The sequence below is a fragment of the Dothidotthia symphoricarpi genome (genome assembly GCF_010015815.1).
Source record: "Dothidotthia symphoricarpi CBS 119687 unplaced genomic scaffold P153scaffold_21, whole genome shotgun sequence".
Taxonomy (NCBI): domain Eukaryota; kingdom Fungi; phylum Ascomycota; class Dothideomycetes; order Pleosporales; family Dothidotthiaceae; genus Dothidotthia; species Dothidotthia symphoricarpi.
The window spans coordinates 806,898-820,892 of NW_022985028.1; the positions used below are offsets into that span (position 1 = coordinate 806,898).

The 13,995-nt window shown below is 31.7% G+C and overlaps 2 protein-coding genes across 2 annotated transcripts; both read right to left on the minus strand.

Annotated features, from left to right (window-relative positions):
* Positions 1–10,308: 10,308 nt before the first annotated feature.
* P153DRAFT_349558 (FAD/NAD(P)-binding domain-containing protein) lies at positions 10,309–11,866 on the minus strand. The gene is made up of 3 exons (XM_033666253.1): positions 11,460–11,866; positions 10,751–11,409; positions 10,309–10,703 (listed from the first exon to the last, which is right to left on the minus strand). The coding sequence occupies exons 1-3, from the start codon at positions 11,764–11,766 to the stop codon at positions 10,395–10,397; spliced, it is 1,275 nt and encodes a 424-aa protein (XP_033519577.1). The 5' UTR covers positions 11,767–11,866; the 3' UTR covers positions 10,309–10,394.
* Positions 11,867–11,964: 98 nt separating this feature from the next.
* Positions 11,965–13,620, minus strand: P153DRAFT_370503 (Asp-tRNA Asn/Glu-tRNA Gln amidotransferas-like protein subunit A). Its single transcript, XM_033669055.1, has 2 exons — positions 13,140–13,620; positions 11,965–13,091 (listed from the first exon to the last, which is right to left on the minus strand). The coding sequence occupies exons 1-2, from the start codon at positions 13,492–13,494 to the stop codon at positions 12,109–12,111; spliced, it is 1,338 nt and encodes a 445-aa protein (XP_033519578.1). The 5' UTR covers positions 13,495–13,620; the 3' UTR covers positions 11,965–12,108.
* Between the last annotated feature and the right edge of the window lie 375 nt (positions 13,621–13,995).

Sequence of the window (13,995 nt, forward strand, 5' to 3'; positions counted from 1 at the left end):
GTAACTAGACTATCTAGTTACTAATAACTTAGGTAGTTACTATTAAGGAAAATCTTTTTAGGGCTAAGATTAGGTCTACCTTCTTATGTATAAGGTCTCCCTAGAATAACTTTATAAATTAGGAACCCTTAAAAGCTTACTTTAGTTAAGTAATTAAGGTAATAGGTAGAACTTAAAATAAAGCTAAGTAGGCCTTTAAAGAAGAGCGCTCCCTCTATAAGGAAAAGAACCTATATCTATATTATAGGAAACCTAGGTACTATACTAATAAGTACTTCTTAGCACTAGCTAATTATCTAGCTTAAGTTACCCTTATAGTAACCTATAACCTAGAAGAGTTCTTAGATAAGGAAATAGTAGGTTTAGAAAACTAGAAACCCCTATATATAGATATAAGTAGAAGTATAAGAAACTAAATTAAGAAGAAAAGTAGTTTTTATTATTTTAGTAGAACTAGCTAGATAAGAAACTATTAACTATTTATATAATTATAAATAATATAGCTATAGTATCTACCTTAATTAATACTAACTACTTAACTTATTTAGTTATCTCCTCTAAGTTTATAAGAAAATAATAATCTAAAGTATACTATAATTACGCAGAGACTTATTATTAGAGTAGAAAAGAAGTCCTCCTAGATAGAAACAGCTATCTAAATATAAATAGATATAGACAGCTATAAGGAAGAAATATAGGCCTATAAGCTAGGAGGAGATAAAGAGTATAACTTTATTCTAAAAAGACCCTAGATAGATAAATACTAAGTAACGCTAGTACTAGTAAAGAAATCTATATTTATCTATAGCAGCTAGACTAAGATATAGAGCTAGGAAGGTAGAATACCTATAGGAGTCTTTAGGGCTATTAGTACGTAGGCGTATTTAGCCTAGGCTAAATAATTTTAAAAAGATAAATAAATCTAACTATATTCTACCTCTATAGTAAATATTAAGAAAGTACTAAAGAAAAAGAAAATAGTTAATTTTTAAAAAAAGTTACTAAGCTATCTATAAAGTAAGTTTAAAACCTTCCTAAAAGAGGAGGCTAATAAGCTTATACTACTAAGAGAAGCTACTATTAACTACTCTATTAAGATTATAGAGAAAGACAGTAAGCTAGTAGAAATTCTATAGAGGCTGCTATATAATATATTAAGAGAAGAACTACTAGTATTATAGAAGAAACTTATATTATACCTAGACTATAGGTTTATTTAGGTAAGTAAATCTAGTGCTACTACCCTTATCCTATTTATAAAGAAACCTAGAGAAAGGCTATAATTCTGCGTAGACTACTAAGCTTTAAATACTATTATATATAAGAATAAATATTCCCTCTTACTTATTTATAAGATACTATCCTAAATTACTAAAATAAAATAGTTTATAAAGGTAGATATTATTTAAGCCTTCTACTAGATATGTATAGTAGAGAGGGATAAATAGAAAACAGTATTCTATACCTAATTTAGGCTATATAAATAGCTAGTTACTTTATTTAGCCTTACTAACGCCCCTAGTTTATTCTAATAATATATTAATTAGGTACTTTAGAAAGACTTAGATGTATACTGCTTAGCCTATATAGATAATATACTTATCTACTTAGACAGATTATAGAAGGATTATAAGCGCTAGGTTAAAATAATTATTTAAAAACTTAGAGTAGTAGGCCTATAACTAGATATTAATAAATATAACTTTAGTATTAAGAAGACTAAGTACCTAAAGTTTATAATAGAGGTAGGTAGTAGTATTTAAATAGACCTAGAGAAAATAGTAATAATCTATACTTAGGAATAGCTAAAAAGCGTTAAGGGTATTTAGAGTTTTATAAGATTTACTAACTTCTACTAATAGTTTATTAAGAGATTCTTAGAAATTATTACCTTACTAACTAAACTTACTAAAAAAGGAATAGTATTTTAATAGGGGGAACTCTAGAAAACAGTATTTTTTAAATTTAAAAGTACCTTTATTTCTAAACTAGTATTAGCTAACTTTAACCTAGACCTAGAAATAGTAATAGAATATAATACCTTTAAGTAGGTAACTAGTAGAGTTCTCTTATAGTTTAGAAAAGATAGGCTACTCTATATAGTAGTATACTACTTAGTAAAGAACACAGTAGCTAAGGTAAACTATACTATATATAATAAGAAGCTATTAGCTATTATAAAGTATATTAATTAGTAGGGTACTAAACTCTAGTAAGTCCTAAAGTTTACTATTATTATAAATTATAAAAACCTAAAGTATTTCTATACTATAAGGCTACTATCTAAGAGGTATATATACTAGTTAAACGTACTTAGCTAATTTAATTTAACCTTTATATACTACCTAGGGAAGGTTAATAGAAGGGCTAATATACTCTCTTAGAAAGAAGAGGATTTACTAATAAGCTAAAATAATAAGTATATAAAGATAAAAGAATTCTAGCTCTTATAGCTGTACGTAAGGAGCTAACTCTAACTTAAAGAAAAGAAAGAAGTAGGTATCTTATTCTACTACTAAATATAAAGTCTACAGCCTTAGAAACCTAATAACGTACCTCTAGTAGATAATAACCCTCTACTAAAACCTAATAGTATACCTATAAGAATTACTACTAACCTTACCTTAGCCTATAATAGCTTAGAGAAGCTTAAGAAAATATAAGAAGTTATAGCTAAAAATAACCTAATATATAAAAAAGTAAAGAAGGCTATAGAAATAGGTTAGAGGAAGTTTCCCCTAGACCTAAACTTAAAAGTCTTATTAGTAAAGTATACTATTAATAAAAAAGGGTTTCTACACTACTAAAAGTAAAAATAGGTACTAGATTCTAAAGAACTATATACTAAAATTATCTTAGAAACCTATAAATCTTTAGCTATAGGCTATCTAGGCTACAAAAATACCTATATAATCCTAGCTTATAACTACTTCTTTCTAAGAATATTATCTATAATAAGGTAATTTATCTAAAACTATAATATATATAGAAGAACTAAGCCTTAGAGAGAACTAAAAAGAGAACTACTAAAACTACTCCCTCTTCTAAATAAAGTATAAAAGGAAATCTTAATAGACTTTATTATTAATTTACTTATAAGTAATAGGTACTAGTACCTTATAGTAGTTATAGATAGGTTAAGTAAAGATATAATACTTATTCTATTAAAAGACCTAGATACCTAAATAGTAATAAAAGCTTTTATAAAAAGAGTTATAGCCTACTATTAGCTTCTAGACGCTATTATATCTAACTATAGTAGCTAGTTTATTAGAGATTTTTAGAGAACTCTCTATAGAAAATTAGGTATTACTTATTAGGTATCTACTAGCTACTATCTAGAAACTAATAGTACTACTAAAAGGATAAACAGTACTATAAAATCTTACTTATAGGCCTATATTAATTAGAAATAAGATAACTAGGTACTAATATATCTTACTACTTAAATTACTATTAAAGAAAGGAATGCAGTATCTACTAGTATTAGCCTATTCTTTCTATAATATAGATATAATATAGATATAGTATAGAAAGACGCAGAATAGGTAATCTAGTAATAATATTAAAGGCCTAATAATCTAAAGAAGTTAGCTAGAGTACTTACTATAAAATTTATAGAAATACTAAATTATATATAAGTAAGAATAGCAAAAGCCTAATAACTCTAAGAAATCTAGGCTAACTGCTATTAATAAGAAGTACTATAACTATAAGAAGAAGACTAAGTATAGCTATAGTATAGTAAATACTTCTTTAATAGTAGGCTAAGCAAGAAACTAGACTAGAAAAATATAAAGTTTTAGGTAGAGGAAGTAATCTCCCCCTATACTATAAGATTAAATACTTTCCTTAGTATCTACTTAGTATTTTATATAAATAGACTATAGCTATACTCTAAAAACCCCTTAGTAGAATAAGATACTAATAATTACTAACCTAAAAGCGTATTAGAAAACGTTAATAGAGAACTAAAAAACTACTAGAAAATTAAAGAAATTATAGGTAAAAGATAGAAATACTGTAGTAAGGAATATAGAAAATAATACCTAGTTAAGTAGAAGGATTATACTATAACTTTATAGGAACCTATAAAAAACCTTAAAGAAGCTAAAGTACTAGATAGCTAGTTAGCCTTTTTAGAAGATAAATAAAATAAAATAGGTAAACTACTAGGAAAGTTCTGTAAGGGTTCCCCTAATAAACTATAATAATACTAGGGGCCTTAGTAATAGTAGAGAGTAGTAGAGGAGGTAGTAATTTTAGTAACAGTACTACTAGAAACTATAGGCAGTATACTAATAAGTACTCTTACTAGGGCTAAGAATATAGGTAGCTAAGGAAAAATAAAAAGATATAGAGGCTATAAGAAAATAGGATTAATAAGGATAAAATTAACTACCTATACGTAGTAGAAAGAAGAGAGAAATAGTAAGGAGCTAACTAGTCTAGAGCTAGTAAATATCTAGGGTATTTATCCTATAAATACTAAAAAACCTAGAAAAATACTAGTAGAAACTATTCCTAATTAGTATTTATAGCCTAGAAACTATCCTCTTAGTTATTAATATACCTATTAGGCTTACTATTACTAGTAGCCTTAAGTTCTAGAAAGATAATACGCTTAAAAATAATAGAAACTAAACCCTTTTATCTAGACCTAAAAAGACACTTAGAAGAGCTAATAGTAGAGGCCTAAAGGCTACTACTAAAAGAACTAGAGGCTAGGATACTAATACTATAGCTATAGAGTAGTAGAGGATTAAACTTAGTAAGTAAATAGCTTAGCTTCTAAGATTTAATAACCTTCTTAAGGGCCTAAGCAATAGAGTAGGTTTAATTATTAATAGTAAAAGCCTAGAAAACCCCTAGATTAGCTAGAAAAATAGGTATAAAATAAAGTTTTAAATACTAAGAAAAAGACTTACTAAGTCTATAAGGCCTTAGTTCTACTTCTAAATACTAGCGTATATTAAGCCTAACTTATTAGTAATTCTATAAAGTAAACCCTTAGTAACTAAGTTAGAAGTATAATTATCTTAGTACTCCTTTTAGCTAGAAGTAAGCTTTTAAGCCTTATTCTAGGCCTCTTTTAGATCTTAGATAAAGTCTTTATTAATATTCTTAAGTAACTTAAAGAACTATAGGTCTATTTTAATAAGTAGTAAGAGCTTATAAATATAAATAATAGTAGGCTTAAGTTTATTAGAGATCTGTAGAAATATTAGCTATAAATAAAGAGAAGAAAGTAATTCTAGTAGACTTATAGTATAATAAGTAGAATTTACCTTAGTAAAGTAGTAATAGTAAGTAGCTCTACCCTTATTAAACTTATAAATTTTACCCTAGGTAGCTAGATATATTGCGTAGTTAATATAGTAAGGAGGGTTAAGCTTACTAATAAAGGAAACGTTAACTACAAAAGCAAAGTAGTTAGTAGGCTATAGAGTAGGTATTTATTTAGATAATATTAAGAAATAGGTAAAAGAATAAGTAAAACTTAAATAGAAAACTTATACTAGGTTCTTTACTAAATAAGTTAGATATAGACGTAGAAGTAGTAATAGAGAGCTTAGCCTTAGCTTTAGTAAGATTAGCCCTTTAAGTATCTATCTTAGCCTTCTTTCTCTTACGCTAGGTAGGCGTAAGAGTAGTAAAGGTAGACTACTTACTACTAGAAACAGCACTAGCATAAGTATTAACTATATTAATAAAGAAGAGTAAGAGAGGCAAAAGCGTATATAAGTTAAAGCTAAAAATATATATATAGACGTAGGCAAAGGTATTAGTAATAGGTTAATATATTATATTATAGTAGGGTTAAAATATAAGAATTTTTACTAGGGGGGGACTTATATAACAGGCTAGGCCTAGTAGAACCTTAGTAAGTAAAGCCTTAAAGCTTAGTAAGCCTAACTACTAATACCTACACTACTACCTATACTTTAGAAACTCTTAGTACGCTACTAGAAGGACTATAAGTAGAGAAAAACTAGTACTATAGATTCTTAGCAAATTTATCTAATTTATACTAGTAACTACCCTTAGGGTTAGCTCCTTATACTCTATACGCGTTTAAACTACGCTAGTATATAATTTGCTTAGTTTCTTCTTTAATTATACTATAGTTTTGTAGAGAGCTTTAAGCGTTATAGTAAATAGTATAATATTATTATTATACTAAGCTATTATTCTATCTCTTTTACTTTCTAAGGTATTAAAGTAGATAATACTCTATTTAAGTTTATTATACTAAGCTCTAATACTAATAAGCTTAGCTAAAAAGCCTCTAGCTAGGTTATTAATAATAATAGGCTTAAGCCTCTAAGTATAATTAATTAATAGTTAGGTATTCTCTTAACTACTTTAAGTCTCTTATATAGGTAGAGGTAACAGTAATATTATAGGTATTAGTAACACGTTTTTTCTAAGCTAACTACGTTTTTTTAGTACTAGTATTAATACTAATAGTTAAGTTATTACTCTATATTTTATTAGGAGCTTTAGGAGCTACTATAATACTTAAGATACTTATAAAGAAAGGTCTTTTATACTAATTTTACGTAGAGTCTTCTCTATCTATATAGTACCTACTACTATAATCCTAGCACATTATAACTCCCTAAATAATAGTACTAATAAGAATAAGTTATCTATAAAAATTATATACTTATTAGGCTTAAGTAGCTGTTTATTAATATTACTAGTAAGGTAGTTAAGCGTAAGATAAAGTATAAGAGCGTTTATTAGGTAGAAGCTAAAGGCTATATAAGCTAGGTTAATTTTATAAGGCCTATTCTTATTATTTAAACTATAACTATAAAAGAGCTAGTTTAATTAATACCTAGACTTTCTAAGGTACTAGGTTTTATACTTTATTAAGTTAAACTTATAATTAATTATAGTTTTCTCCTTAGTATACTTATAGAAGTAAGTTATACTTTTATCTATAGCTAAATATTACTTTAGGCTCTAGTAGCGTTAGCTAATGTAATAGACGTACTTAAAGAACTTCTATACTTATTTAAATAAATACTTAAATAGGTTATTAACGTTATATAGAGGTATAATATAGAAGTAATAATTAATCTACTTAAATTAAATAAGGCTTATAATCTTACGCAGATAGATATAAATTACTTTAAATTATATATTAGTGCACTAATAGTCTATAATTTATACTTTATAGTAAATACCTATATAGATTTATAGACCTAGGTAACTAAAGATTTTATAAAGTTACCTTATACTATAGGTAGATATATTATCAGGTAAGACCTAGCAGGCATTAAAAATAAGTATTCTTGTTAGTATAGTAATATATTTTTAAGATCTTAATATTAGTAAAGAATAACTTAAAGAGCTTAATAGGAGCTTAATTATAAAGCTTACTATTATAGTAAAGTAGTTATAGGCTACCTTTATTATTAAGGTTATTAAGTATAAGTAGTTTCTATTTTAGTAGAGTATTCCTGCTACAGCTTTTAAGGTATATAGGTAAAGGCTTCTGCTGTGTTTTTTATATAAAGAAGCCTTTTTTAAGTATAAGATTATTATTAGTATATCTATATAAAGCTATTATAGGAAGAAGTAGTATTATTAAATAAGTTATAAGTAAGTAGTTAGTATTATAGATAGAAAGTAGATTTAATAGTTTCTAGTTTAAAGTTTGTATAGTAGAGTAAAACGCTAACTTGCTAACGCTAAGCCTTACTCTAATTAGCCTAAAATCTGTAGGTCTAATCTACTAGACAATAGAATAGTAGAGTTTTAAAACAGAGCAGGATAATTAGAAATTTAAACCTTATTTTAATACTACTAGCCTCTACTAGAGGAAATCTTTTTTACTTTACTATATATTTAACTACTTTTACAAATAAATTTACATTAAGCTGCTTTATTATACTAAGTATAACTTATATATAGATAGTTTTATTTAATTTATACTAGTAATTAACATATTTTTATACTCTAAGGTTATAGTAGTAAGTAGAATTAAAAAAGAAAAAGGCCTTTATATTAGTTTACTAGAATAAGGTTTTTTTATAAGTATTATTAGTTTTCTAATAGTATCTAAGAAACTATAGAACTATTATTTTATTATCTAAGCTACTAAAAGAGTATAGCTAGCTATAACTTACGGACGCTAGTAAAAGTCTTATTACTATTATAATAACTCCTATACAGGCGTAGAAGTAGTTATATATTAATAGAATTATTAATTAAGTATAATTCCAAGCTTATACCTTTTAGTATCTCTTAATAATAGAGGTAAGTAAATAATCTTTTTATTGCATTTTTACGTAGAGGTTCTAATAATTAATAAGTTTTTACTATTTTTACCTACTACAGTAGCTAGAGCTTAATCTAGATAAAGGTTATAAGCCCTTAACTCCTTATTTCTATTACTAATACTACTATAACTACTATTATAATAACTTTAATACTTACTACTTATAGTACTAATAGTATATATAAGTTATATACCTAATTAATTAATTTAACTAATACTATCTTATTATTAGAATATTTAAAACTAGTTTTAGATAACTTAAAGTAGCTTTTATTTAAAGTTAAAGAAGTATTATTTTACTACTTAGTAGTAAGCTAGTTAATTTAAAAAGGCTTAAAATTAAAAAAAGCTTTATTAGCCCTATTAACTTATATAAAAAAAAGCTAAACTATAACTTTACAAATTTTTACTTTAAGCCTTATATTAACTTTAAAGTACTACTAGATATTTAGATCTTTTATATAAAATATATTACTATTATACTAAGTAATACCTTTTATCTCTTTTTACTATCTAGCTAGGTCCTAAAAAATCTTACTATAAATATTAAAAGTAGTATAATAGTATTAGAAATTATATATAGTAGTTTATACTTAATTAAAGTACTATAATATACAGTACTTTAACGTTTAAGCTTTAGTAAGAGTATTATATTATAGTTATCTAATCTTAGCAATAGTAAAATAATATTAAAAATAAGAGAAAAAATAAGTTAAAAGGCCTTAAGGTATTAAAGAAAATTTATATTTAGGCTTATCTATATAAACTATTATTACCTATACCTCTCTAAAGCTGCCTTAGTTATATATTTTAAATTACTAGTTATTTTAAAAAGCTTTATAACCTAGCTATAGTGTACAATCTAAACTAAGGTTTATAATTAAACTAAACCTTAACTTATAGTTACTTAAGCTGTTTAATATATATCTGTACTAGTATATTAATTAAAAATATTACTAAAAGATAGTTAATTTACTTTTTAATATTATTATTATTATATAATCTTACTAATATTTACTATATATTAACGGGCTAGGTATTAGCTTTTATAATAAGTTACTCTACTATAGTCTTACTGTATTATATTTATCTGCTTCTATAATAAGTATAAATACGCTTAAACCCTAATATAATAATACTATTTTACTTATACAATATTATAATTTTAGTTGTACATTAAAGGTCTTTACTCTTAAGTATTATCTAGTAGACTATAGAATAGTTAGTATATATAGTTAAAACTAAACGTAAATAGAAACACGTATATAAGAATATATAAACAAGAATATATCTTTTAATATAATCTTTCTAGATAATTTTAGTATATTTATACATTATACCTTGTACTATATATAGTTCTTAAGTTTTTATCGTAAGCTAACTATTACTGCTACTCTATATTTTACTTATATTTCCTATTTTTTTAAACAATAGGTTATAATTTTATTAATTAGTTAAATTATTAGAAATTAGGAAATTAACGTCTGTATACTAATATAATAGGTCTAAATATAGACAGAAACTGTTACTAATAGAAGAAATCTTAGTAACGTTATACTCTATACTTAAAAAATAACTTAATAATAAAATATAACTAGTATAAGGAAACTAACACTTATTATAGTTAAAGATCTAATAATACTACTAAGAATAAATAAGCTAGCTTATAAGAAGCTTAAACTTAAATTACTATAGTAGAAAATAAACATTAAGAAATTAGTCTATCTATAATACAGAATTATTACTTTTAAGAATCTAGTCTACTTATCCCTATATTTTAGACTAAACATAGTATAATAGTTAAAAGACTAATATATTCGTAAATAGGTTTTTAAGTGTATTTTAAGTTTTTATAAGACTTACTTAAGGTTTATAACGTAGACTATCGTTTATATTAAATCCTATTCAATTTATATAGTTTAGTATAATAATTATCTATCTACTAAGTATTATAAGCTGTTGTCTTTATTATTTTTTACTTCTCCAAACACGCTAATTAACAAATAGATTATTACGCGTCTTTTAACAATATTGTTGCGACACATCTACATTCTACTTTGGTTTTACTATTTACTTTACCCTCATTCCGCCTTTTGTGGCATTATCCTACATGGTAATCAGGCAAGGGCCAATTTGTACCCCCAAAAGCAGGCAACAACGACCCTAACAGCCCGCCAAATCTCTTTACTATTGGAAGAGAAGCAACACCAGCAGCTGTATTGAACGCCCAGACACCCCACGCTGTCTGCGGGTTGGCAACTTGCGGCGCACCAGGGACAAGCCTCTGTACCTTATCCACGTATGGTCTCACAATCTCCTCGTACTGCTTGAGAGCTCGTGGTATATCCTCCGGTGATTTAGAGAGTTCGCCAGCCAAAACATACGCGCCAACAATTGCTGATCCCGTACCCTGGTGCATGTCAGCATAGGAACATAAGTGGTCCGTTGGATACTCACGACTCCTGAGATTGGGCTGGGCGCAAAAGCCGCATCGCCAACCAACACCACTCTTCCCTTGACCCACGAGTCCATCTTCACCTGTGCAATTTCCTGCATATAGTAGTCTTCTGACTTTCTCATGCCCTCAAGAACGCGATCAGTCTGCCATCCGGCGCCCCGGAACTGTTCCTCAAACCATTTCATCTGCTCTTGCTTCCCGCCTTCCCTCATCAATTTGTCAATCTCGTCGAAGCGCGAAAGGTTCGCATCGGTAACAGCGATATATGCACGCGTAGTACCATATTGATCAGGGCGAAGAAGTATCAAGCGGCCCTCGGCTGCATTATACCACTGTGCAAAGTCGGTGTCATCTGCGGTGCGCGGTATAGTGCAGAGCGCGGCGTATTGTCCTAGGCGACGCAGGTAGTCGTTGTCATCTGGGCCGTGTCCAAAAACCGAGCGGCGAGTGCGAGACATCATTCCATCCGCGCCGACAACGAGGTCATATTGTGCTGTTGGCAGTCTGTTCTGGAATTTGACTGTGATTTTACCACTCGGTTCCTCTGAGGCGGATATCATCATTTCATCGAACACATACTCGATTTCAGGTATGTCTTGCGTAACGACCATTAGTATCTCTGCAAGGTCACCTCTCAAGATCTCAAATTCCGAGGTCACTGTCTCTACTCAGTATCTTTGTGATCATGTTCCAATCTCCTGCACTCACTGCTCTGCTGTTCGACATTTCCAGACGCCCCAAAACTTGCTTTCCTGATTCCGTCGGCATACACGAATTCCACACCCTGTTCGGTTGTCGTCTTGGCCCTTATGGCATCCATAATACCCATGCGTTGCACAATTGGCACGGAGGCAGAACGAAGATCTACCGCTTGTCCTCCATGTCGAGGTACTGGGCTTCGCTCAAGAATGGTAATTCTACTTGAAGGGAGAAACCTGTGAAGCCAGAATGCGAGAGTAGGTCCGGCGATGCCAGAGCCGCATATTAGGACACTAAGGTTAGGACTGGTGGACATGATGACGGTACTAATCCAGGTATCGCTTGCGAGTCCGGACAATGTTAGATCGGAAATCCTCGACGAGTGTAGGGTAAAGTCTAAGAACTATATACCTACAGTCCGCTAGTATGATGTGTGATCGTAGTCCGAACATATATGATGTAATAGCGGCGGCCCGGAGATCTCGGATGCCGAATGCTAGGTCTTGCTGATGTCAGCTTTTTGAAAATGTCGTTCTCGCTTTGTTATCCAATACACAGGCTACAGCCGAAAACATGGTTGTAATCTTTAGACATAGTCTGGTAGACGAATCCCCTCTATTGAGAAGCAACAAAAGCTTGACAACTATGCTAATGCCCCTCAGGGACCTGTTTTCCATCCACCCTCAGCCTCAAACAACCTTCCAACTACTCTACATACTTCCAGCAGATGCTGATCCCGATATCTAGCAGCTACGAGACTCAACCCCACCGGCAACCCATGGTTTCCCTTGAACCCTGGCACGTTCAGAACGGGCATGTGCATAGCTGTCCAGGGCGCACAAAACGCAGCGTTCCCTGTTGTTTCAAGTCCCTCCGTCGCTTCGTCGATAACACTGGGCGCAATGATGGCCGTGTACTTATTTGCTAACATGTCTAGCTTGGGCCGCATTGCAGCAAGGGAATCGAAGGCGACAAGTTGCTCTTTTCGCCTGTATTTGTCATGATTTTCAACGTGGGCAACGATGGAGGGGTCGAGGTGATGTTTCGAAGTAGTGTAATCGGCCAGAAAGGCAACGCGACCGTCGCCAGAGAGAACCTGCAGGTGATACTTATTCATATGTCGGAACTCATCAGGAAGTGTGATCTCTTCGACAAGTGCTCCGTGAGCTCGAAGCAGGTGCGCGCCTTTCTGGAGGGCAGCCACAGTGCCAGGACCAAGCTCAGGCCATTCGGGTGTAGGAAATGAAAGCAGAGCAAACTTGGCATCTTTAATCTGGATGTCCTCCACAGGCTCGTCATCGACAAGCTGAAAAGCATCAAGGAGCAACTTTATATCGTCTATGCTCCTCCCATATATGCCAAGAGTGTCGAAGATGAGCGAGTAAAGCTTCTGGCCCTCGCGCGATATTGAGTTCCACGTTGGCTTCATCGCATAGATACCATTGAACGAGCCTGGCCGTATCGTGCTGCCTCCCGTTTGAGTCCCAAGTCCGACAGGGACCTGGAAGTCGGCGACTGCTGCGCCTGAGCCTGACGATGAGCCGCCGGGCGTACGCGAGGGATCATGTGGATTCGCCGTCTTGGGACCTTTGTGCGAGGGTCCGACTGTTGTTGCTGCGAATTCAGTCGTTGTCGTCTTGCCTGTTCGCCATTAGCATAGTGCTCCTCGAAGACGTCCACGAGCGGTACCGAAGATTAAAGCCCCGTTGGCCCTCAACAACATGACACTCGCTGCGTCAAGCTTCGGCGCGTCATCCTCATATATTGGCGAATTGTGCTGCGTTGGCATGTCTTTCGTGAGAATTACGTCCTTCACTCCAACCGCCACGCCATGCAGTACGCCTCTTTTTTCTGGCGATATCCCGTCGAGCTCGCGGGCACGTTGCAGGATGAGCTTCTGGTCAAGGTATGCCCATGCGTGCACAACTGGGTCTCGTGCTTCGATGCGTGATAGAAGCGATTTTGCGTATTCCTCGACACTCAGAGACTCATCCTTGAACTTGGCTTGCGCCTGGGAGGCCGTGAGGCGGAAGTATTCTGTCATGGCTGGACGCTGCTAGGTGTAGTCGTTTGCGTGCGATATTATATCAATTAAGATAGTGAGGGGGCAGGCACCTCGTAAGATGACACTTTACATACTGACACTGTCCCTCAAGGATTCATGCGCATAGTATGGTGGAGCTCTCCCGCGCTCACTGGCTCACTGGTAGAAGCAAGTTGATGACGTGTGGGGCTGATGACTAAGCGGTCATACATTGCAGCTTTGTTCAGGCAGCCATTCCGCCTGACTTCCTTTGATTACAAGCGACTAGGAGGTACCGGTAACATCTATTGTTGATATTCTAGGCGGACGTGGACATCGCATCTTGGTTATTATACATTTTGAGAACTCGCAACCTAAGTTATCTTCAAACGTAGCCACAAGTTTCATAGCAGAAAATACGGCCAACAGAAAATTCACAGCGTGTACGATAGGGGAAGTACTTTCACCTATTGTTATCTACTATGAGGTTATAGGCCACCCAAGTACTTGTTTATTATCATC